This window comes from Ascaphus truei, chromosome 15 (genome assembly GCF_040206685.1).
Source record: "Ascaphus truei isolate aAscTru1 chromosome 15, aAscTru1.hap1, whole genome shotgun sequence".
NCBI classification, from domain to species: domain Eukaryota; kingdom Metazoa; phylum Chordata; class Amphibia; order Anura; family Ascaphidae; genus Ascaphus; species Ascaphus truei.
In genome coordinates this window covers 30,073,234-30,099,554 of record NC_134497.1, presented here as the reverse complement: position 1 = coordinate 30,099,554, position 26,321 = coordinate 30,073,234, and the positions used below count along the sequence as shown (strand labels likewise).

Below are 26,321 nucleotides of genomic sequence, written 5' to 3'. Positions count from 1 at the left end.
TGACTCCCTGTACACCCCCCCCCCCTGTGCTGCGACTCTCTGTAGACCCCACCCCCCCTTATGCTGGGACTCCCTGTACACCCTTCCCCCCCCTTGTGCTGGGACTCCCTGTACATCCCCCAACCTTGTGCTGGGACTAACTGTACACCCCTCCCACCCTTGTGCTGGGACTCCTTGTACTCCCCTCCCCCCCTTATGCTGGGACTCCCTGTACACCCATCCCCCCCCACCCTTCTGCTGGGACTCCCTGTACACTCCTCCCCCCCCCCTTGTGCTGGGACTCCCTGTACACCCCTACCCCCCCCCCTTGTGCTGGGGACTCCCTGTACACCCCTCCCCCCCATGCTGGGACTCCCTGTACACCCCCCCCCCATGCTGGGACTCTGTAGACGGACGTTCACAGAGGTACACAATCGGAGACTTTTATAAGGTGAAATTATAATAAGGCTTTATTGTGCCTTTTCCTTTTCATCAGGAAATCATCCAAATACAGGGGGGGGGGGGGGGGGAACAAAGCTTCTATTCACTTGGGAGTATTTCTAGTGAAATCCTATGCAATTAATTCACATCTCCCTTAGTAAGCATTTCTCCCAACCCCAAACATATAGCATGAAATAAGCAGATATAAGATGTCTCTTAAGAATGAAAGTCTTATCTGTTAGCTGCTGTAGAGTAAGCTTCTCTGCTCTCCTGGAACCGCACCCGTGCGTGCACAGAAAATGTCAGCATCCAGGTTTAGAAGTCTTATTTGGTGTCTTGCAATCAGATATGCTGTGCAGAGCTCAAGACCGGTCAGCTCCAGAGATCTGTGTTCTCCTGGTCAGTCTCTCCTGGGAGGCTCAAGAACACTGCTCTGTCTCCAAAGTTCAGCCCACAAGTGAGCTAAGGAGTCACTTCCTGTCTCAACAGAAAGGCTTTTGTAAGCAATCTAAATCAGGCAGGTGGTGTTTATTAATTGACTATCAGCAGTTAACCACCACACTGCTAGATTAAAGGCACATTACTTGAACAGGGGATTACTCCCCTGTTATAGACTCGCTGTACACCCCTCCCCCCCATGCTGGGACTCCCTGTACACCCCCCCCCCCATGCTGAGACTCCCTGTACACCCCTCCCCCCCCATGCTGGGACTCCCTGTACACCCCTCCCCCCCATGCTGGGACTGCCTGTACACCCCTCCCCCCCCATGCTGGAATTCCCTGTACACCCCTCCCCCCCCATGCTGGGGACTCCCTGTACACCCCTCCCCCCCAATGCTGGGACTCCCTGTACACCCCTCCCCCCCTCCATGCTGGGACTCCCTGTACACCCCTCCCCCCCCATGCTGGGACTCCCTGTACACCCCTCCCCCCCCATGATGGGGACTCCCTGTAAAAATGCTGGGACTCCCTGTACACCCCCCCCCCCCCAAGCTGGGACTCCCTATACACCCCCTCCCCCCCATGCTGGGACTCCCTGTACACCCCCCACCCCCCCATGCTGGGACTCCCTGTACACCCCTCCCCCCCCCCATGCTGGGACTCCCTGTACAAATGTTGGGACTCCCTGTACACCCCTCCCCCCTCCATGCTGGGACTCCCTGTCTGTGTCAGTGGGTAGGGTTGCCAGATGGCTTGTCCAAAAATACTGGACACAATACTGGACCCCCACGCCCCCAAATACATATAAAAAATACAATCATCATTGGCATATACTTAAAAATGACCCCATCTTAGGAAATCATCTGCCAGATAAAGTACAGATGGTATACAAACGGGTACCTAATATCAAAAACAAACTAGCTCCTAGTGCTCTTCGGAATAAATCCGATAAACCATCCTCTACCTGGTTAGATCTTCCAAAAGGTTTTTTTAATTGCAAAATATGTACCGCATGTCAATATAGCCCCAAGATAGGAGATTATTACAATTCTAACATTACCAATAAATCTTATAAAATTAAACAACATTTAAATTGTAGATCAAATTTTGTAGTTTATCTCCTCGAATGTACATGCGGTTTGCAATATGTGGGCAAAACTATACGCCTTTTAAGAACCCGCATCCTGGAACATATTGGTAATATAAAAAAGCAATTTATCACACACAGTGTGTCAAAACACTTCCTGAAGTGTCATAATTCAGACCCTCAATATCTTTCATTTAAAGCTATTGAGCAAATCATGCCACACTGGAGAGGGGGAAATAGGAACCTTGCTCTAATTAAAGAGATTCATATTGGATATATGAACTAAATACAATATCCCCCTTAGGTCTAATTCTAGATTTTGATATTAAGCCGTTTTTGTGAAAACACCTAATCTGTTGCCTAATCCTTCTTTTCTTATTCCCTTTATAGATCATATATCTGTGTCTTTATAATATATTAGTTAGACAATGCAACCAATTTATTATGTCCTCCTGTTTGGTCTACACCTATTATATGCTTTGCCATAAACGTTTTTAATTTATATAATTTAGGATTAACCTTCTCCTTTTAAAATTATACTAATGTATTAAATAATGTAATTCTCTTAATTTCTGATTTTTATTAATGTTTTAATAAGTTTTATTAAGTGTTATATAACATTTTTGGATCACCACATATGTTTATGTGGAGAAAATGTATCTTACGACAGTCGGTATATACCTTGTAGCACATTTGAACTACATCAATCAGGGTTGTTACACTGTCACAATCTCTACACCAATCCCTAGTAAGCTTAGGGTATTTAAACATCTAAGTATACCACTATCAACACTCCTGAAGAAACCAGCTATGGTCGACCGAAAACTCTTGGATCCCGCTGACGCCACATCCGGAATTCCTCAGACGGAGCCGTGAGGCATGTGTCGGACGGAGGGAAATACTCAAAACTGCACTTACCTGTTAGCCGGTGTCGATCGTGTGATCAAACTGCCTGTATTCTGCCTAACCCATGTGAGTGTATAATACCATATACTTACCTTTATATAAAGTATTACAGTCTGCACTATGTCCGGTTCTCTTTATATTTACTAAAGAGTATTCGTGGACATACCAACGCTGATGCCATCTCCCATCACACTGCAGTCTGTGAACCATCACCTAAAGATACCATTACGTGCACCTTTATTCTCTCACATTTGTGAGTATTCATTGCATAGAATCTAAGAAGAAAATTACTCCTGCATTTGACAATATTGCACTATCAGATATTTATCTTTGTTTCCACATATGTTTGCGCTTCCCAACGACCACAAACCTTTTATATAAAAAATACCCCCACTCTCCCCCGAATACATTTAAAAAATACCCCCACCTCCCCAATACATTAAAAAAATACCCCCACCTCACCAATACATTAAAAAATTTCCCCCACCTCCCCAATACATTTAAAAAATACCCCCACCTCCCCAATACATATATAACATATACCCCCCATCATCATCTCATCATGGCCCCGATCATCTCATCTCCCCAGGCTGCCCCCCCCATATCATTATCTTCTTTACCCCCCCATCATCATCTCACCCTGGCCCCTCCATCATCATCTCATCTCCCCAGGCTGACCCCCATCCCCCCCATATCATTATCATCTTATTTCCCCCCCATAATCATCTCACCCTGGCCCCCTATCATCATCATCTTCCCCCCCCCCCCCCCCGCCCTCCATCATTTTCATCTCCCCAGGCTGGCCCCCATGTCTCATCTTATCCTCCACACCCATCATTTTTATCTCCCCAGGCTGGCAGGGTGGCCCCCATCCTTACCTTATTTCCAGCAGACGTCTCTGGCTCCGCCCCCGCTGTTCTCTCCTTCACTCGACAGGCAGCAGGAGTGCAGGATGACTGCGCCTGGCCACCGACCTCAGGTCAGCAGACCAGCCTGCGCTTGCCGCATCCGCCACCGCACACGTACTCTCCAGCGCACATGCCTGGCTACCACATCCGCCGCTTGGCTTGCCGACGGCCGCCCGCAACATGGTAATGCCGGACACATATGTGTCCAGTATCACTATCCGATTTTGAACCGGACAGGCATCAGAATTACCGGCCTGTCTGGTTGAAAACCGGACACCTGGCAAACCTAGTGTCAGATAGTAGGTCAGTGTCTTTATCACTGGGTAGGTCAGTGTCAGTGGGTAGGTGTGTGTGTGTGTCGCTGTGTGCACGTATATTGGGGAGAGGTTGAGTGTAGGGAGGGGAGAAAAATACATGGGGGTGGGGGTGAGAGGGGGGAAAGAAAGGGGGAGGGTGGGGTGAGAGTGAGGAGGTGTGTGAGAAGGGGGGGTTCTCGCAAGGCCGCCGAAACGTAGGTTGTGGGCCCCAGTGGAAACGTTGTTCCTGGGCCCCGGGAAAGCTGTCTGGGGCCCTGCATGGCAGTGATGTCACTGACGTGACAGTGACTGCCACGAGGAGAGCAAAAGACCCTATTTTGCAAAGTGTAATACACACAAGGTCAGGAATGTCACATTTTTAAAATATCTTAATTTTAATTAATGCCTACATTTTTTTATTTAATTTTAATGTCAATTAATTATTTATTTAATTTTCATTTAATTATTTTAATGTTTTCATTATTTATTTAATTTTAATTAGAGTAGAGAAAGTACATTTCCGATTCCAGGCTGCAAAGTGGTTTGTTTTAGTTCTGATAGTGAAATCCCTTTACTTAATATAATTTGTTATGTTGAAGTTAAACTTTAAAAAAGGTGGTTTGTGGGGTTTTTTCTGCTGCTGTCTAAAAATTTAAATGTATTGCATTTAAATGCTGATTTCAAATTCATATTTGTGCACCCTTTTCCCTGCAGCGTGGGCACTCACAATGGACATTGTCGTGCCTGCCATGAGGACGCGTTTTGACAGACCACCACTGATCCATACAGACCTCAGGTCAGTCCAGAAAATAATAAAAATATTTTTTTTAAAAATATATGGTGCTTTTCATTTTTTTTCCCCCAACTATTTTAGAAAACACACACACACACGCACACAACTCGGGGGTGAGGGAGCAAAGAGAGCGAGAACGGGAGGGAAGAGGGGGAGAAGAGAGTTTGTGTTATGTTAAGAATTGGAAATAAATACGTTTGGAAGTAGTAATCATCCCCTCCGAACTGGGCATTCCTGGCCAATAATGCCCTGGCTGTAAGAGTTGAAGGGCCCAAGCAAATCCCCCACCTCTATACACACAAACACACACTGCAGCCCCCACCTATATACACACACTACAGCCCCCACCTCTATACATACACATACACACTGCAGCCCCCACCTCTGTACACACAAACACACTGCAGCCCCCACCTCTATATACACACACTGCAGCCCCCACCTCTATACACACAAACACACACTGCAGCCCCCACCTCTATACACACAAACACACACTACAGCCCCTACCTCTGTACACATACATAAACACACACTGCAGGGCCCACCTCTGTGTACACACACACTGCAGCCAGGGTTGCCACCTTCTATTGAAGGCTAATCCGAAGATACAGTTTTTTAGATCTATTTATTATATATTTATCTTGCCTTTGCCTGTATGCTCCCCTCTAAATTCCATCAACATGGCTGCGCGACGTCACCTAATGCACATTGCCATAACAACGAGCCGCTCCGTGACGTCACCCGGCATCAAGTTGACATGACAACGGGACACATTAAGGCATCATGTGCCACATTGTCATGGCAACATGTCACCGCCTGACGTCAGTGTCTTGTTGTCATTGCGTCACGTGATATTTTTTTTTTTTTTTAAATATGTCCCGGTTTTTCATTTGAAAGATATGGTCATCCTAATAAAGGACCAAGAGGAGTATACACATCTACATGCAGAAGAAACTATCTTTCCCTAGCACAGTGCCTGGGAAATGTTACAGTCTTGTTTCTAATCTACACAGTCTAAAAACTACAACTCCCATGATCCCCTTAGTGTGAGCATGCGCAGTAGGCACAGAGCTGTGACCTGGATGTAGTCAGTGTCTCCACTTCCGGGAAAGAGAAGAAGAAATAAAGTGGTGCAGGAAGCACACAGGAGCCTTTTCTGTAAGTAACTTACTTTGTATTCAAAGCATCAGAACAGGTATATGCAAACACGTGGCGTTTCAGGACAGACACGTCCTCTCCTCAGACCATACACCTTACTGCAATAGTGACACTAAGGCTACTGTAAGTCCATGGTGTGGGAGACCACGCGGAGGCGTCCGCACGGGGCGCGATCAGACTGCCTTAAGGCAGTGATCGCGCCCATGGACCGTGCGGGCGGAGGCAGGAGGAGGTGCGCGTTGTGCAAGAAATCAGTTGTCGCTTTGCGCGACACGTGGGTCACGTGAGTGGGCGAACCAGCTCCGGACGCCTTTAGGAACGCCCCCCGCGGCGTGTCAGTGTTTGCTTTGAAGGGATACATTTTTTATTTTTTTAGAGGCAGCTTGAACTGCTGCTTTAAATCCAACCTAGCGGCGGGAAAACATGAAATCACTTGGAGTAAATTACTTTCTGGAAAAGGATGAAATCACCATTTAACCCTTTGGGTGCCCTTTTGATGTAGCTGCTATGTCACCGCGTCTGGCCCCATGATGTAATAGCTACGTCATAGTAATCCTGCTGGTTTTCCTAGGGAAGATGACATTCTGTGCTCCTGTGCAGGGCAGGACGGATCTATCACTACGTGGGATAGAAGGGAGGGGGTCTCCCCGTCCGTTCTGTCATCAGTGAGGGAGCGATCACGTGACCCCTCCGTCACTCAAAGGGTTAAAATAACTGGTTTATTTATTTGTGTATTGTGAACGAAATCCTGTTCTGTATTTCTCCAGGAACATTTATGGGTTTGACTAATGAGGGCATTATAATTACATTGTTTTCTATGGAAGTGTTATGTTTTTTAGTTTGCTAAACAGGTTTTTTAACTTGACAATTCGCTACATTTAACCTATTAAATATGCCATATGCGCTCCTTTTCCTCTCACCCCACACAAGTCTTTCCCCGTTTTAGGAATGCAGGGCCACACTTTTGAAAGCCTTATTTAACCAGAGGCAGCTATTGACATTATGGATAACTTTGGTTGCTGTCACCTACACTACTTTACCTAGTTTACTGGGCAGTTAATGCCACATCTATATTCTCCAGACTATTACTCTGTGACAATTACCATCACTTAGGCTGCGCTTATAGTGCCCACAACGGCGACGCAATGTCGCTCGAAAACAAATACAATTGACTCCGTCCCCAGCGCTTATAGTAAGCGCGACGGCGACCGAGCGACGTTGCGTCTGGAAAATTGGTAGCTTGGTCTATTTGATTTTTTTTAGAGACAGTCGCCACATGACTGTCTATAAACCAATCAAATTGCGCGGCCCGTCCCCTTTAGTGACGTCACTGCCGACAGTCGCAAAAAAACTAATTACAACTTTCGCGGATGGCGACGTCATCGGTCACGTCGCCAGCACTAAGCGCGGCCTTACTGTCTTTCCAAATCCTTGCAAAACCTCCTGAGACTACTGAAGAAACAGAAATATTCATTTTATTTGTCCCCAAACAGTTTGTCAAATTATTTCCCCTATATCTCCTCAAGAGAAGAGTTACCAGACTCACATGGTTTCTCTTAGTGTGTTTCTATTGCTGTTTGTGTTCTGTATCCCCCTTCCTTCCACTCCATTGTTACCTCATTAGACTGTGGCTCAAGGCTTTTCCTATAGTCCAGTTTCCAAATCAGTCCAGGGCATGTTATAAGCTCAGGTTGCTAATGAAACACATTCCTGCTACAACACCTTGTTACATCAACCCCACTTTCTGTTTAGTTCCACTGGAAGAAAACTCACATTTGTGTCACTTGTGTCATCGTGTCAGGGACTTTTTAATTACAACTGTGTTTTTATTTATTTTTTAAGTAATAAGAAAGTAGTCACTGGTGTGACCTGTGACTCCAATTTCAATCAAAATGTGGGTACATACAAGTGAGCCATCGTATATACATTGCTCTCCATTAACTTCTGTTCGCCTCAAAAACTGTAGAGAAGAAAGAAAAGACAAGTCACATTATTAACAACTTGTATATTTTTTCAGCTCTTCCTTTATAAAATAGACATTACTTTGAGACCTCACTAACTGTCCCAATTTTAGGTTTGTAAATTGTGAGAGAAACGAGGAAGAACAGAACCTTGTGGCGTTCCAGTACCACAGGGAAATCTACTACAGAACCTGCACAGACCTCCCCCCATACACAGAGCTCCTGGTCTGGAGATGAATATGGGAAAGAGCTTGGTCTCAAGGGGGTACACTGTGGAAAAGTAACGCGCCAGCACAAGGTAATCAGGAATGTGTATTATGTGGTTTTTACATCTCTATTGTCTTATTACTGATGTTAAATTACAAATAGTGATAGATCTGCATACACCATTACGGGTCAACTAGAACTTAATATCACTAAACCTGGCTTGAGTCAAAGGGCCAGATACATCAAGCTGCGGTAACCAAAAATGCTGTATTACCTCTGTAACGGAGCGGCCTTGTAGATTCTCACTTTCTCGCTGCTGTTGTGCAGCCTGTTGTTGCAGAAGTACCTGGAATTGCTGTTGTTGTACAGTCTGGTTTTCAGTCAGATACTTTATCAGTTTTTCCATCTCCATTTTGGAAACTGCAGGTGTATTCTCTCAACTGACCACAGGGGGCGCTATCCCACTTCTAACACATGTAACAGAGCGGCCTTGTAGATGTGGTCAGGAAGGAGCTCACACACCACTTTCTTGTATCAAAAGTTCTTTATTCCCTGTATCAGGGGTTGCAGCAATTCGGTAACAAAACAGTATTTAACTTAAATAGCATACATCTGCAAAACAACCGGACGGTACCTAATCGCTGGTATCCAAAAGGCAGTTCATGCTATCCCCCTGACAGGCTCCCTGCAGCCTGTTCCCTCACAGGTTGATAGCAAAATGAGAGAGTGTGGGAAGTTTGCTGCCGGCTTTTTAAACCTCCCCTTTCCAATCAGCTTGCAAACCTACAGGGTGTGTTTTTTTCCTGGTCTGCTCAGATGAGATGAATCAGCGTTGCAGCCCAATAATAAAGCACTTTTTATCGGACCTGTTAAAAGCATCAGATCCGATACAAAGTAGGCATAATACCACATTTTCAAGTAATAACTGCCATTCATCAAGTTCCTGTTTTTCCTATGTATATAATGTGCGCAAAAGGTGTATGTGCTACAGCGCTACTGCTTAAATGAAAAGTAGTGTACTATAAACTCTACAGGTAATAACCGCAGTGCCTAAAAAATAATAGGAAGGCTGCCAACAAATACAAAAAATATACCGGCGCCTCAAAGATACAGTTAACCCTTGAAGCACCAGTTTTCTCACTTCTATCATTATATACATAGGCAAGTTGAGCTAAACCAACATGGAATAGATGATATAATAGTTGTTAAAATACATTACAGTACATATTAACCCCTCAGTAGTCCACGGTCAACTAGTCATCGGTTTCTAGTAGCGATAAATGGTAACCCAGTAATGAATAAATACATCATCAATATTAAAATACATTAATAACTTCACTCATAGGCTAACCGCTAAGGTAATGAAGGGAGTTGGTGGATGTACCATGTGATGAATGGCCTTTTTTGGGTCCTGCGCTCACCACAAACAAGGCTGGACCCCGGTATTTTGGTGGGAAGATATGACACCACGCACCCACGGCAACGGGCCAGGCCCGGTAGACGGATAGTCTTTAATGCCGGGTCGGGATTGGAGAAGGTGGGTTAGTAGAATACTTGCCGGGCCGTGGGGCAGATCCAGAAGAGAGGTATGAGCCCGAGTGTCATGGTCCAGGGTTGGAGCCTGGAGAATGGTCAGTGTCTGAAAGCCGAGGTCAAGGGTTGGAGCCAGGAGAATGGTCAGTGTCCGAGAGCCGAGGTTGAGGTTTGGAGAGCAGCGGATGGTCAGGAGGTAGCCGAGGTCGAATTCCAGAGAAGGGTCCTAAGGTCAAGCCGAGTCGGTACACAGGAGAGAAGGCAACGAGAGGTTAAAGCACAAGGCAGGAGGCGCATGCGCGATGGCATGGAGCATGGTTGTAAAACCTGAAAGCTCAGTGCACTGCTCAAAGATAACGAAAGATAAAACCTATAAATGTCATCAATATTGTCCGCGGTTATCACTAGCACGGCAAGTAAGGCACTGGGATGTCAAAACTCAGAGGAAGAAGGGGTTACCAGACTACTTCAGTGGGACCAGAAGGAGCAAAACAAACCCCACAATGGCGCCGGTTTCAAACCCGTGCTCAGAAACGGAGCATGAGGTAGAGGAGGAGGAGGAGAGTGATAACCAGGAGCTGCTACCGGTGCGGCAGTGTGACTTTAACCGCCTTTATAAAGACCTGAAAACACTCCTACAGGCCGAAATTAAAGAATTGAGAAAGGAGGTTGGCAACTTGGGGGAGAGGACAGGGGATCTTGAGTTACAGCTGGACCTAACAACTTAAACAGCCAAGAAGAATGAAAAGAAAACTACAGACCTTCAACACCAAATTAATGAATTGAGGGAAAGACAAGAGGATGCAGAGAACCGGGGCCGGAGAAACAATATTAGGATCAGAGGAGAGAGACTGTGGGAGACTGTGAAGACTTTGTGTCCCGGTGGCTAGAGAGTCTTTTCCCAGAAAATCCTAAAGAAAAGTTAGAAATGGACAGATGCCACAGGGTATTAAGAGCAAGGCCGTTTCAAACTGAGCAACCCAGAGATATCATAGTGCGGCTGCACTATAGCACCAGAGAAGCGGTGCTCCAGAAAACGAGGTCGATGCCAGTAACAGAATTTTTCAAGATCTGTCCCCGGCCACCCTCCTGAGAAGAATTCTAATGCCAATAACAAAAGTACTCGGGGACAAAGCTATCCGGTACCGATGGACCTTCCCGTTTGGGCTGATGGTGATCCGAAACGGGAGACTGGTTACTATGAGGGACCCAGAAGAAGAGACTGCATTCCTGCACAAGCTAGGCCTCAAAGAAGCCCCCAGTGGAACTGCAGGGGAAGCAGAAGCCCCAGAGCCTACCTGGTCGACCGTCGGAAGCTCCCCCAAAGCACGGGTCAATAAGGGCTGAAGACAGTTAAGCTGGCAATACTACATGTTGACAAAGATACAAGTTGGGCCAGTTTTACTGTTAAAAGGTTCCCCAAATGTTATCTAAAGTTGGAGTCAAGTTGTTGTTTAAGGGGCGTCCTAGAAGCAGAGGATGCAGATACTGATTACAATTTGATCGAGTTACACCCCCAATAACCTAGCTAGAGACGGTTCCCTTACCTCGTGTTCCAGATATGGCAACCGAAGAAAGATGGCAGAGGCTGCGAGGAGGCCATGGAACCAAGGTGGCACGCAGAACCTGGAAGACGAGGTCGAGCGGGAACAGGGAGCACGCCTAACTCTGGTATGGCGCGAAGCAGAATCCAAAATGGCGGAGATTGGGTGTGCATCACTCAGAGGAGGAGGACCAACAGCGGCCATCTCGGAGGGGGCGGAAGTGGCAGGATACCATCAACGTGACGTCAGAAAAGAGTGCCAAAGCCCAGAGGAAGTTCACAACCCGAAGCGACGGAAAGGAGAAGATGGCCGTGGAACTCCCGCCGGGTCGGAACAGACCACGAAGAAGCCGCCTACAAAGAGCAACAGAACAGATGAAGCGGAAACCAGGGGACACTAAGAGGGAGAGTAAAAGAAAAGAGGGTAGTGGAGAAGTGAGCGGGAGGGGAGCCTACGATGAGGAAGGGGGGAGTAAAGGCCAGGAGAAGAACAGAGGGATGAGGGAAGAGAGGAAGAAAGGCGGCAAGGGTAGGCGGTAGAGAGTGGAGTAAGCGGCTAAGTAAGACAGAGGGGGGAAGCGAAAGCAGCAAAAACATGTAAAGATCTGAGGGAGGAGGAGGGATGAGAGGTGGCAAAGAAGGAGGATGAGAGGCGAGAAACATGGGAAGGAAGGGGGAAGGTGTAAGTGAAGAGGGAAAGCGAAGGTTACAGGAGTAGGAGCGAGCAAAGGGAGATAAGTTAGGGGGCAATAAGCAAGTAGACAGAACGGATGGGGGAAGTGAGGAAGACAGGTAGGGGTGAAATAGTGGAAGGGAGTTAAGCGAGAGGATGGTCAGGATTAAGTTGTAAGCGAGGAAATATAGGAGGTAAGCAAGAAAGTGGGGCGATGGTAAGTAGAGCAGAAGGAACAACGAGATGTATGAGGTGGAAGGGGGGGATGTCAAAGCTTCTTGTTCCTGTGAATCCTGGCCTTTTCCCTGATGCGCTGCAGCACCTTCGCTGAAGCGTCTCAGCTGAAGTGCTTCACCCAAGATTGCCTATTAATGACCTCGGCTTGTTTCCTCGACCACCGCACCTTTGCCACCTGCCTTGACCCCTGCCTGGATAACGTTAACCCTGCTTTCTCCAATCCTGACCTGGCCATGTCTGACCATGGAATCCGCACTCCGGACCTGACTCCGTGGCCTAAGGTCGGTGCTTATACATCCCCACCTCAGCCCCGCGGTCCGGTACCAGTTTGTGGTGAGCACGATCGTGGCAGAGGAGACAGTGAAGGAAGAGAAAGGGGGTGAGTTGAGGGGACAGGCGAGAGATTAGCGGAGAAGAGAAAGGCAGGTAGTAGGGCCTCAAGGAAAAGGGATTACAGAGACATTGATGGTAGACTGGAAGGAGCAGATTATCCGGACTAGGTAAACCGACGGACATAGGTAAAGCTCGCACGCAAGATGAACAAAGGTTAGACAGCTGGTCGTGACGGCCAACATAAGGCCGGTAGGGAACCAAGGGCTACATCAGACTAAGAAAAATGACATAGTATAGTTACATAGCCAGACAAGATAAATGGAAGGTGAAAGAAGTTAGCAGGAGTCTAGGATAAGAGTTTATTATGAGGTGATAATCTCAACAGTTGAGTTAAGTTAGTGTTTAAAGGTTAAGTGAAGCGGCAGTAGGGGTAGTTATAGATTTCGTTTGTGAGGTTTTAAATAGAAGAGGTTTCAAGAGCGGGACAGGAGTTGAGACGGAGGATCCTGCTCTGAAGTCCGCATGGGCCTAAAGCTGGAGACTGAAGAGGTACCTACCCAGGGCTCGGACGAAGTCCTTTGGGTCACGAAAGAGGGGAAAGGTGGTAAGGGAGGCAAGAGATCGAGGTCCACCTTTGCCATGTAGCACCCAAAGGCGATGGACTTGGAACCGGGGTGGTTGTTCCGAGGTTCCGAGGACACTATTTTTGTGTTATTTGTGTGGTTGTCTTTGTGTTCCCACCCAGTTCCCCTTTAGTATCTCCCCATACCACCCCCCTACCCAGGCCGAAGGTGGCAGCCGAGCGAAGATGAAGGAAGGGAATCCTCGAAGGTGGAGGACCGACATCTCAGAGACACAGCTCAACATCGGAGCAGATAGTGCAACCATCACAGATGAGTAGAGAAATAATTATAATCTCACATAATATAAAGGGGTTCAATAGCCCAATTAAAAGAAAGATTGCATTCAGGGATTATAGCCGTAAGAATGCCGATATTATTTTCCTTCAAGAAACACACTTTTCAGTAACTAGTCGCCCAAAGTACTTGGATAAGAACTTTAGGTCGTTCTATTTGGCCTCGGCTCCAGTAAAAAAGAGGGGAGTTAGACTGTCGTTACAAGTAGACAAAACATACATAGACAGGGAAGGTAGATACATCATATTGACAGGAACTCTACAGGGACAACCTCTCACGTTAGCTTTGATATACGCTCTGTGCGAGCAAGCACCAGAGTTCTTCACTCTCTTCTTTAATAAACTACATAAGGTTGCGAGGGGTAGTACTTTCCTAGCAGGAGACCTAAAATCGAGCTCTCGACCCAGACTTAGGCAGATGCACAGGGACTAACCAAACCCACAGACAGGAAATACTAACAATATCCCAGGGCCTACGAGACTGCCAGTTGTTGGACATTTGGAGGGAACAGCACCCAGGGATACGGGAATACACCTTCTTCTCCCACCCCCCACAACAGATACAGTAGGATAGATTATTTAATGGTATCGAATAGAGTGGTCCCGGTGGTCTCCCATACAGGGATACATGACATTTCTTGGTCAGACCACGCAACTATTGAGCTGTGGTGCACTCTAGGCTCGCTAGACAGACCTGGAGCGAATTGGAAGCTCAACGAGCTCCTGCTGAAAATCCCGGCAACGGAGGAGGAAATCGGGGAAAAGATCAAGGAGTACTTTAATGTAAACGAAGGTAGTGTGACATCACACTCCACACTTTGGGAGGCCCATAAGGCTACCCTTAGGGGGATTTTAATGAATTTGGCCGCTAGAAGGAAGAGGGGAAAAGAGAGTAAGATAAAGGAGCTGCAGGAGAGGTAGGCACACCTCTCTGCTCTTCACAAAGAAAACAAGCAGGGGGACACCCTGAAGGAGCTATCTGACACCAAAATTAAGCTTAATCTGTTGCTATCCTCCCAGGCCGAAAAGAAATTGGCTTGGTCTAGACGTAAGTTTTACGAAAAGGCCAACAAGCCAGATACATTACTTGCCAATAAGCTACGAAATAAGCTTCCAAATTATTGCATCTCGTCAATTCGAACACGGGGGGACCTCACCTCCAATCCTAGACAAATCGTAGAGGAATTTAAACGGTACTACGAAACTCTCTACGATGGGTCAGCCACACTGAAAAGACAGGAGAGAGCTTGAAGAAATTTCTAAAAGAGGCGCACTTACCCAAATTGAGCAGAGAGGAAAGGGTAGCGCTGCAGGAGAATTTCACAATGGAGGAGCTAGCTGAGGTAATAAAGTCACTTAAGCCAGCCAAAGCGCCAGGCCCGGATGGCTTTTCAAATCTATATTATAAAAAATATCTTAAAATTCTTGCTCCTCATTTATTGAAATTGTTTAATGCGATACTCGCAGGGGCCTCCTTCCCAGCACAAATGCTACAAGCGTCAATCTCACTGATCCATAAACCTGGAAAGGACCCAACAGACTGTAAGAGCTACCGGCCCATTTCCCTGATTAATTCAGACATCAAAATCTTCTCTAAACTACTGTACTAGCAAACAGGGTGGGTCTCGTTCTTCCCAGGTTAATCCATCCAGATCAGGTAGGGTTTATCGGGGGCAGGCAGGCGGCAGAAAATACTAGATGGGTAATAGATTTGATCGATCTGTCCAAGAAACAAAACATCCCGTCAATGGTACTAAGTCTGGACGCAGAGAAAGCCTTCGATAGAATAGATTGGCCCTACTTAAGAGAAACACTGGGAGAGTTTGGCTTTGAAGGACACCTGTTAGGGGCTATATTAGCGCTATACAAGGTCCCTACGACAAGGGTAAGACATCAGGGCTTCCCTTCAGAGCAGTTCCACATCCGTAGTGGGACGAGACAGGGTTGCCCCTTGTTGCCGCTATTATTCGCCCTTTGTATAGAACACCTGGCGGCACACATTAGATTGAACCCAGATATTTCAGGAATTTCAGTAAAAGAACAGTCACACAAGGTGGCGCTGTACACGGATGATGTGATCTTGACATTATCAAAACCACTTACCTCTCTGCCCAATGTCTTCGAGATTCTGGGGAAATTTAACCAAATTTCGGGATTTAAAATGAATCAGACCAAATCGGTATATAAACCTACCGAAACCGGTGGAAAAATGATAGATCTAAACTTTAATTTCAAATGGCAAGCCTCCGCTATCAAATATTTAGGGGTATATATTACAAAAGAATATAAATCCTTATACAAAGCTAATTACCCTAAATTGTTTAAGACACTGGGAGAGGATCTCAGGGTATGGGCGGGGTACGGCATCTCCTGGTTTGGGAGGATTCATAGTGTAAAAATGAATCTCCTCCCAAGGGTGCTCTATTTGTTTCAGACCCTACCAATACCCATAGTTCAAGCTGACATCCTCTCGCTCCAGTCGCGAATCATGCAATTTATCCAGAACAAAAAAAGCCCACGAATTGCGAAAGGCATCCTAAAGAGGCCAACAACAAAAGGGGGACTGGCGGTACCTTGCTTGTTGGCGTATTACAAAGCGGCTCAATTATGCCAAATTGTCCAGTGGCACACAGACCCGGACCTGCATATGATGGGTGGCACTGGAGAAAGAGTGCTGTGCACCGGGTGACTTGCACAATATAATCTGGCTACCCAAAAAGTGTATGAACACAGTAGAAGTGCCATTGCAGGCCATAGCAAACTCTCTGGCGATGTGGGAGACCTCCAAATTTCGATGTAACCTAACCACTAAACACTCCCTGATGACCCCTCTGATAGGGAACCTGGATTTCGCTCCAGGGATGTTTAGTAATAACTTTTTGATCTGGACACAGTCGGGATACAAATGACTAAAGGATCTGAAGGGGAGAAAACTCATTAAAACATTTGAGCAGATTAAATCAGAAAAAAGTTACCAAACACTGAATTCTTTAGATTCCTCCAGATCAGAGCCTTTTACTACAAATTGCCAATGAGGCCGGCAAGGACAAATTTTGAGCAGCTGTGTTCCAGAGGAACGGACACAAGGGGACTAACATCTAGGATGTACAGTCCTGAGATGCCCGATGAATTACGACTTAACTATATTAGACAGTGGGAGACTGACCTAGGGGAGACTCTAGAGGATGAAGACTGGGACCGAATCCTGCAAGTTGCTGCCAAAAGCTCAATATGCACAACGTTAAAGGAGCGCTGGTATCATACCCCACTAAAACTTTCAAATTTTTCAGAGGATACTCCCCGCTCTGCCCAAAACAGTGCGGGGAGATAGCTGACTTAAGACACATGCTGTGGTCTTGCCCGAGAGTGGTCCCGATTTGGGAACATATTAGAGAATGGTTACAAAGGATACTCAATTTGGAGATTCCTCTGGACCCGTGTTTGTTCCTTGTGGGCAGGCGGATCCAGGGAGTGTCAAATGCGTCACACAAATTGGTTGCGCATTTTGCAACTGCCACGAGATGCGAGATCGCAGCGATGTGGCAGCAATCTGATCTACCAGTAATCCCCAAAATCAGGAACAGAATTTGGCATGTCTGTCGGATGGAACAGTTGACAAGTTTGGTCAACGACACTGGCTCAAATTTCCTAAAAGTCTGGGCGCCTTGGTCAGCCCAGACAGATATCCTGGCGGTAGATGCTGCCACAATATTGCATTAATAGTAATAAATATGTTCTCCATTAACAAAGCAGGATTCACGATCACATAGCAACGAGACAGTTAGGCCACGTAACGAAAGATGACGGCGGCTGGCTGTGGATCCAGAATCGATCAGTCGGAATTTGAGGCCTTAAAAGTAACCAACGCTGGCGACAAGGCCAACCCTCCCCTCTCTCCCCAATGTTTTTCCTTTGTCCTGTGGGTTCCGTCTGTCTCGTTCTGTACTACGGTGTAGTTTGCCAATGTTGTCTCATGTTTGTATGTTCTCAAGAGTAAAATGGGGGTGGTCAGTTTTTTTTTTGGTACTTGACAATGGTTTGTGACACACTGTATAAATTGTAAAACCCAATAAAAACGGAAGTTATAAAAAAAAAAGCGCAAGGCAGAGATGTGGCAATGCAAGGTAAACATAGAACTATGCTCAGCAAAGTGTGGGGGTGAAAGCTGGAATTAAATAGCAAGGCTGGACAAATAGGGCTGCGGGGCATAACGGAGGCACGACCTCTGCGGAGGCAGAGATTGATTGTCACATGCAGGAGACAGGGAGAACAGCTGATCTGCTTGCCGAGCGGCTTGTGAGTGGCGCACGCGCATCACGCGTGTGCACTGCGCGGGGAGGGAGCGCGCAGCTTGAGCAGGAGGTGGAGCCTCACTCTGAGTCCAGAAAGCCCCCTGCGTGTGTGCGCGTGCCGTAACAGGAGCGGAGGCAGGAGAAGAGGGAGGGTGACGTTCTCGGCGTACCTCAGAAGCAATGACCGCTGGATGTAAGGCAGTGGAAGGTAAGGGGGGAACCCTCTTTGAAAGAGGTGTTCCCCGATTCATTGCACTGGGATATCAAAACAAAAAGAGGGAATCACATTCCTTTTTTTGGAATCACATTCCATGATTTTGCATCGTTTTCGTGTTTGCATTGTCCCCACCTCCAGTGTGTGTGTGTGTGTGTCTGTATATACAGTATATATATTATATATTGTGGTGCCATCACTGTCCTCTAGGGCCTGAATAGGGCAGCTATAGGACTTTTACAGCACAGAGAGTTAATCCTCCTTGGAATGGCTATTCAGGTGCTAACTAATGAAGCTAATCAGCCTGCTCTGAATAGTCAGGAAGTGCTTTCAAAGGCTGGAAGCTGCAAGGCACAGTGAGACTGTTTTTCCCCAGAGAAGGGGGGAGATAGAGGAGCTCCCCAGCTAACGGAAGCTGGTTAAAGAAGCTGGTAGAGAGTGAAAGACACTGCTGAGAGAGCTGTGCTGAAGCAGTGACGCCTGGTTACAGAGGATCTACAGGAGTTTCTCTGAGCTTCCATGGGGCAGAATCCCAGAGAGGATAAGGAAGGACAATAGACTGTGCTGAAGCAGTGGCGTTTGCGCCAACACCTGGACTTACAGATAAGCCAAACCCTTATTTGCTGCATACAGAGACTTTATATGCTCAGCAATAATAATATCTGTTTGGGGTGGAATGAGCTTAGCTATCCATCCGGGTTAGTAAGGGTTGGAGCTGAATGTGTAGTTAGATCCCTGAAAGGGATAGGATTTTATTATCTGGATTTCTTAAAGGGCAGGTGGGCCCGTTGTTTGATTTAATCCCTGTAAATTATCCACTGCTTAGAAAATAGTGTTTCCGGCCTTAACCTGGGACAAACGAGACTGCAACGTGGTGTGGGCATCACAATATATAATCATTGTGTTTAATAAAATGCAATGTTTGTATGGGGAGAATCAGTAACACAAGTGCAAACCCATTGTCCCCACCACCATTGTATATGTACTGTATATATGTTAAAATACAATAATTGTGCATTTGGTTCCTGATTTAACAATGGAGATTTAGCAGAAAATTGGGTCATCCTATAACTATTAGAGACCTGGTACATGGTGCGGTAATGGGAACACCGGGTGACTGATACGTGAGCTTCTAATGACACGTATTCTATTCATTGTACAAACATTTTTTAATTATACCTTCACAACTGAAACTATCGACTCAATATCTATCAAAGGATTTGTAAAGATTTCTGCCACTTTAATTGGTGTTTTGCAGCTAGTGAGATTTCCTTTGAAATCTTTAAATATTAAGATCCACTTTAAATGTATGATCCACTACACCTAGTCTCCCTGACCTAATGCTGCACATGTTGTGCTAAACGCTTCATTTTTACAATGAACATCTACAGTTTACTTTCATCCTGAACTTTTTGTGATATGCCAATTTACCTCTCCTTCATGGCTTTTTGTAAGACAGTTTTTGTAACAGTGACTTTTTTGTCTCGTCTAGTGCAAAGACAAGCACCAATAATCCACCCATGCCAACACTGCAAGTTTGTTTTTAGCAGTCAGGATTACCGCATCAAACATCTGAAGTTCAAACACCCAAATGAGAATATGGAAAAGATGAGGACAGAACAATCTTGCAACATTCCAATAAATATGACAGAAAATGCATCTTTCAACCAGTCATGGCAATTAATAAACAATGTAACTGCTTCTCATTCCAAAAGATATATATTAGCAGCTGCCACCGGAAAAGATCTTGGAGAAAGTGGGAAGAGTCTGACTTGGTTATCAGACCAGAACGCACAGAAGAGAACACAGACCGGGGAGAGACCGCATGTATGTGGGGAATGTGGGAAGGGATTTAGTCAGTTAATCCACTTGAAAATACACAATAGGACACACACAGGGGAGAGACCGCATGTATGTGGGGAATGTGGGAAGGGATTTAGTGACTTATCCAATCTGAACACACACAAGAGAACACACACAGGGGAGAGACCACATGTATGTGGGGAATGTGGGAAGAGATTTAATGTGTCATCCAGCCTGAGGAGACACGAGAGGACACACACAGGGGAGAGACCGCATGTATGTGGGGAATGTGGGAAGGGATTTCATGCGTCATCAAGCCTGAACACACACAAGAGGACACACACAGGGGAGAGACCGCATGTATGTGGGGAATGCGGGAAGAGATTTAGTGACTTTTCCAATCTGAACACACACATGAAAACACATACAGGGGAGAAACCGCATGTATGTGGGGAATGTGGGAAGGGATTTAGTCTGTTATCCCACCTGAACAGACACAAAAGGGCACACACAGGGGAGAGCCCGCATGTATGTGGGGAATGTGGGAAGGAATTTAGTCTGTTATCCCACCTGAACAGACACAAGAGGACACACACAGCGGAGAGACCGCATGTATGTGGGGATTGTGGGAAGGGATTTTGTCACTTATCCAGCCTGAACACACACAGGAGGACACACTCAGGGGAGAGACCGCATGTATGTGGGGAATGTGGAAAGGGATTTAATAACTTATCCAGCCTGGACATACACAAGAGGACACATACAGGGGAGAGACCACATGTATGTGGGGAATGTGGGAAGGGATTTTGTCACTTATCCAGCCTGAACACACACAAGAGGACACACACAGGGGAGAGACCGCATGTATGTGGGGAATGTGGGAAGGGATTTCATGCGTCATCAAGCCTGAACACACACAAGAGGACACACACAGGGGAGAGACCGCATGTATGTTGGAAATGTGGTAAGGGATTTAGTCAGTTATCCCACCTGAACAGACACATGATGACACACAGGGGAGAGAACGCATGTATGTGGGGGATGTGGAAAGGGATTTAGTAACTTATCCATCCTGAACACACACAAGAGAACACACACAGGGACAGACCGCATTTATGTGGGTAGGGATTTACTCTGTTATCCCACCTGAACATATACAGAATGACACACACAGGGGAGAGACTGCATGTGTCTGGGGAATAGCGGAAGGAATTTAGTGACTTATCCAGTCTGGACACATGAGGACACACAAAGGGAGAGACCACATGTATGTTGGGAATGTGGGAAAGGATTTAGTGATTTATCCAGCCTGAGGAGACACAAGATGACACACTCAGGGGAGAGACCGCCAGGCATGTTTAGGGATAACCTACAGATAACCTACAGTATAAGGATAACCATACAGTATAAGTGCACACGTGTATTTGGATATCCTCTCCATAGGAAAGTAATCAGCTGGCACTGCTTGGACAAAAAATGGCAAGAAGGCTGGACTGTGCAAAAAATATAAAAGCCTTCATTGGTTCCCGGCAAACATGGATAAAAAAGGGGAGAAGGAGTCCCCCTTCAGCGCTCTGACGCGTTTCGTCAGCACAGGGACTTTGTCAAAGAGTGCTTTCACTCGTGTTGCATTATCCTGATATAGAAATCAAAACAGGAAGTGACATCACGCTACTCACTCAGGTGTCCCGTCCACATTAATCATTGGGGAGTGTATTATGCAAGAGAGCCGACGTCACGCCCGATTGAGACTAATATATGCACCCACAATCTATCACAGAGAAAGGGAACGTATATTTCGCTAAATCACAATGAAAATGGATTTTAGTTTATGGTGCATAATACGAGCATTTTAAAAGGATAAAAAGTTATAACGTTTTAAATGCAGGTTATTTGTATCATTCTTATTGTAGTTTTATTTAAAGAAAAATGTTCTTAATTTATATTTCCATGCTGTTGGTTCTAATAAAATATGCGTTTCCCATTATGCTGAAGCAGTCTGTAGCCTCACTCAGCTGTGAATCGGAATAGTTTCGCCGCAGCCAATTTGCCGTTGGCATTAGGCCGCAGACGGATCCTCCGCCACCAGCTGCTTCTAATGTAAGTTTTATTACTTTTTTGGGTATGGGTTAATTTAAGGGTTTTCGAGTAGGGGGTTTTAGGGTAAGTGCTTGGGGTATTTTATTATTTGCCAGGATCCCACAGCCAGTCACAACCATAGAACATTCAATGTTAAAATATCATACAGCTGCACATCCAGGAATTTAGTGTATATGATTCAGTGCAACAAATGTGACCAAGGTTGCTACATTGGGGAAACCAGCCAAAAATTACAAGGAAGAATGAATATGCACAGACACTCTATACTCCATCACGAAGAAGGAAGATACTGCTCACCTGTGGGACATGACTTCTCACAACCAGATCATTCCATAAATGATCTAAAAATCAAAATCCTCAATGGAATGTTTAAAAGCACCCAAGAACGGAAAACATTTGAACTCAGAATGATAAGACTCTTTGACACCAAAACCAAAGGACTTAATGTGGACATGGGTTTTCTCACACCCTACCAAAATTGTCTGTAATTATCCTGCTTGCCTCCACTCTTATCCACACTTTCTCTCCCCCCCCCCCCAGCATCCCTTCCCCTCCCCACCTTTCTTTGACACTGTCCCCTGGCTTCAAACACTTAACACCCTACCTTATCTACAGTAAATATCTGTTGTTTTTTTTTTTTTTCCCTCTCTCCACACTGTTTTAGCCATAGATTCCTTTGTATATCAGTATTGCTAGACCTGAAGAAGAGAGGAGAACTCTCGAAAGCTTGTCCTATGACATAAATTGTTAGTCCAATAAAAAAGGTATCACCGAGTACTGAAGAACTCATTTATTCTGCATTATCGCAACTGGACTAACACGGCTATTTTCTGCTTTATATATATATATATATATATATATATATATATATATATATATATATATATATATATATAAAATTTTTGTGTGTAAATTTGTAAGCTTCTTGAAGAAAATTATAAAACAAACAGAAATCTCTATACTGTATGTGTTACGATTGTGCTCGCCACAAACCGGGACCGGACCGCGAGGCTGAGGTGGGGTTATATAATCACCGACCTTAGTCCGCGCAGACTGATCCGGAGTGCGCAGTTCGTAGTCGTACGTAGCAGGGTCAGGATTGGAGAAGGCAGCATCGTCGTTATTCAAGCAGGAGTTCGGCAACAGGTAGTCAGAAGTTCCCCGCTTCAGCTTAGGAGCGTGAGCGCGGGAGTGGCCTCTTCGTGAGGAGCGGCCTCGGCCCATGACGCCGGTCTCAGCAGGAGGAGACAGCAGGCTGGCCGAAGTACACCGCAGGGCAGCGTCGGGAAACCAACGCTTCAGCACAGAAGTCAGGAACGGGCCCCCGCATGGGACTAGCAGGTGGCCTCAGAAAACAACGCTTCAGCAGAGAAGTCAGGAACGGGCCCCCGCATGGAACTAGCAGGCGGCCACAGGAAACAACGCTTCAGCAGAGAACTCAGGAACGGGCCCCCGCATGGAACTAGGAACTGGAGATAAGAACTAGAGAAGTTAGTACACCAGGATACAAGCCAGAGCGGCTTGTGGCAGAGACTGTAACGTCCAGGTTAGGAATTATGCTCGGCACTGTTTCAGTGCCAACACCCAGGGTATAAAGGGCGGAGATCCAATCACAGGAGGAGGGCGTGTGAGCATTCCTCCAATGATAGGGCACAGAGCAGAAGCTGCAATGAGAGACAGCACATGTGCCATTGATTGCCAGAGGAAGCTTGCAACTGCAGATGTCTGCAAGGCTATAGTAAAAGCCAGGAGTGGATTCCTTACAGTACCCCCCCCCCCTTTAGGTGAGACCTCCGGACGAACAAGGTCCATCACAGATTTGGGGGACATGGAGTTGTTCCTGAAGTGTCTCAGGCGAGATTTAGGTCCAAAATCCAGGTGTACATTGACGAGTGCCGCAAAGAACAGTGGTGGCACTGCGGTTTTTGGTACACGGGCAATGGGACCAGGGAACTCCGGAATAGGGACATCAGAAGGGCGGCAGCCAGGTGTCCGGTGCATAGTAATAGTCCAAGAATACGGAACACAGGACACTGATTGTCGGACAAAAATGACATTGGGGAATTCGGTGCAGACAATGGCTTTGGTGGAATCAGCATGTAAGAAGTTGCGAGAGTCTGTACCTCCCAAGGAATTCAGGGCGGTGGTTAGCGAGGGTATTGGGCGGGCGGGTTCACTGCAAGATATTGGAGCAGTAGTCTTGATACGAACCAGGCTTGTAATCCCAAGCAATTCGAGAGAGCTGGTAGTAGTGTTTACGTAATTGTTGGTTGTGGTACATGCAGTTGCAGGATCCGCCTCCTTTGGCCTCTGAAATTTTGGGGGAATAAAATCCGAAGTTATGGCTTGGCGAAGGCATAGTAAGCATCATGGAGACAGTAGGGGATAGCACGTCCAAACCCATAGTGGGGCTATCAAGAACAGGGATGGACGCCTCAGGCAAAGCAAACAGGTCCAGCATGAGTATCTTCGTCCTAGAGAATGAAGACATGCAATCCAGAAAGGACACTTCAGACACCGCACAGAAACCTGCAAGTAAAGACTCTGTTTGAAAGGTGAGAAAACAGATCTTATCCGAGAAAGCAGGAATCCAGGTAAGCGGTGCAACCAGCTTAGGAATAGAAGTCTTGGGGTTAACACTGGGTACCTCCAACACAGAGAAGGAAAACAGAGAACTAGAGCTTGGCTTAGGAGTGGAGGTCCCAGGTACCCAGGTCTCGCCTGATACTGTGGGAGAAGAAATGCGAGATATTACTGTTTTAAACATAGGGTTCTTAACATCGGTAGCTCCAGGCACCTTCCTGAGAGGTAACCCAAGTTTTGTAATAGGACAGTCAATAGTAAGTACCCCAAGTATTGTGGGAGACACAGGGAAATATAAGTCCATTTTAAAGACGGGGTCTTTTGAAAAAAGAGACACAGCGGGTATTACTGAAAGTTCCAAATGCGATACCCCTGAGTTCGTGGTAGTAGACATACAGTCAGTAGTGGATACCCCGAATACTGTGGGCGAATCAGCGTGAAACAGTATTATTAAAGGAGTGGGTATCCCAGACTTAAAGTCATCTTTAATCATCCCAGAGGCTGTGGCATGATCCATGAAAGAAACTGGGGTAGACTTTCCAATAGAAACAAGGGACATCTTGCTTGTCACTGAAGTGGGTGATTGAAAACCAGCAGGAACTGAACTAGCTGCTGTAATAAGATCAGAGAACATTGTGCTTGTTTCTGAATTGGGTCCCTGAGAATCCCTAGTGAGAGCATCAGACTCCATAGGAGACTCAGTGACAGGGGTCTTAGAACCAATTAAAGGAATTGCAGGTATCACAGACTTAATAGGAGAAATACCTTGCAAAACAGGAATCTTAGTAAAGGTGATAGGCATCTCACAGACTACCGCAGAGGTGGAGAGCAGGCAATCAGGCTCTACCTCAGGAGTCAGAGAGAAGCCAAGAGTTAACACAGGGAGTGCTGGGGAGACCCTAGAAGCCATAAGGGGAGACTCAGAGTGTAGTAAGGGATCAGGGGCAGATAAGCTGATCTCTGAAGTGATAGCCTGAGGGACCGTAGAAGGGACGCTAATAGCTAACACCAGTCCCAAGGAGACAGACTTAGAGTCAAGGACAGGAAGTGAACTAGGGAAGGTTGCTTCTACAACAGAAGTTTTAGCAGCGGCAGAGCTTAACTCAGCGGCTGCTGGATAACCTTTAACTACAGTGAGAAGGGACTGCAGGTTCACAAAATCAGGGGAAAAGGGAGTTTGAAATTTGAAAACCTGATCCTTCAAAAAGGAGGGCCCTAACTGTAATTGTACTAAGGGAGTCACAGCCGATACGCTGATCTCAGAAGGGGTCATTTGGAAAGGAGCATAATATGTACTGTTCGCTTTTAACCCTAGGATTTGAGAAGAGGAGAACACAGACAGTACAAGGGGGGCAACCACAACTGTGCTGGTCTCTGAAGTGGGTATTTGGGAAAAAGTGTCTGGGACATCAGAAACGACTATAGATTCCACGGAAAGGGGTCTATGCTCAGAAGCAGGGATTTCAGCTCTCTGAGTGACAGACTGGGTAAGCGACATACCTAGGAGTGGGGATTCTGCTAACAGGCTTAGGGAAACAAACGGTTCCAGAATACTTTTAACTGGAAACAAAAAGAAAACAGCGCACAACGCCAAATAGTGAAGTAAGTAATAGAATGTATTACAATGTTAAAGGGGTAATAAATCTGCGTACATCAGATAGAAATAACATGTGCATTTAGTGCATAACACACTGGTTACCACTCTGTAGCTGTAAAACAGGACGGTCTGGCACTCAGCTGTCTCTGCAGGAGCCTCTATGATGGTTCTGGGGCATGGGTTCCTTCATGCACTCCTCACACAGCAGGACGCTGCTCACAAGGGGATTCCTTTCAAGCAGCCTGGTAATACTGCAGATTCAGACACTTAGTGGGACCGCTCCTCAACCGGCGATATACTGCCTCGAGGGGAATTCCC

The 26,321-nt window shown here is 46.2% G+C and overlaps 2 protein-coding genes across 2 annotated transcripts in view; one reads left to right on the top strand and one right to left on the bottom strand.

Annotated features, from left to right (window-relative positions):
* LOC142466753 (uncharacterized) overlaps positions 1 to 26,321 on the bottom strand; it is a 308,465-nt gene that overhangs the window by 166,433 nt on the left and 115,711 nt on the right. The window lies entirely within an intron of this gene.
* LOC142466755 (uncharacterized) lies at positions 5,924 to 22,581 on the top strand. The gene is made up of 3 exons (XM_075572127.1): positions 5,924 to 6,011; positions 8,086 to 8,270; positions 19,413 to 22,581. The coding sequence occupies exon 3, from the start codon at positions 19,520 to 19,522 to the stop codon at positions 20,780 to 20,782; it is 1,263 nt and encodes a 420-aa protein (XP_075428242.1). The 5' UTR covers positions 5,924 to 6,011; positions 8,086 to 8,270; positions 19,413 to 19,519; the 3' UTR covers positions 20,783 to 22,581.

Coding starts and splice junctions, on each gene's coding strand:
- LOC142466755 (XM_075572127.1), top strand. CDS start 19,520: ATGGAAAAGATGAGGACAGAACAATCTTGCAACATTCCAATAAATATG.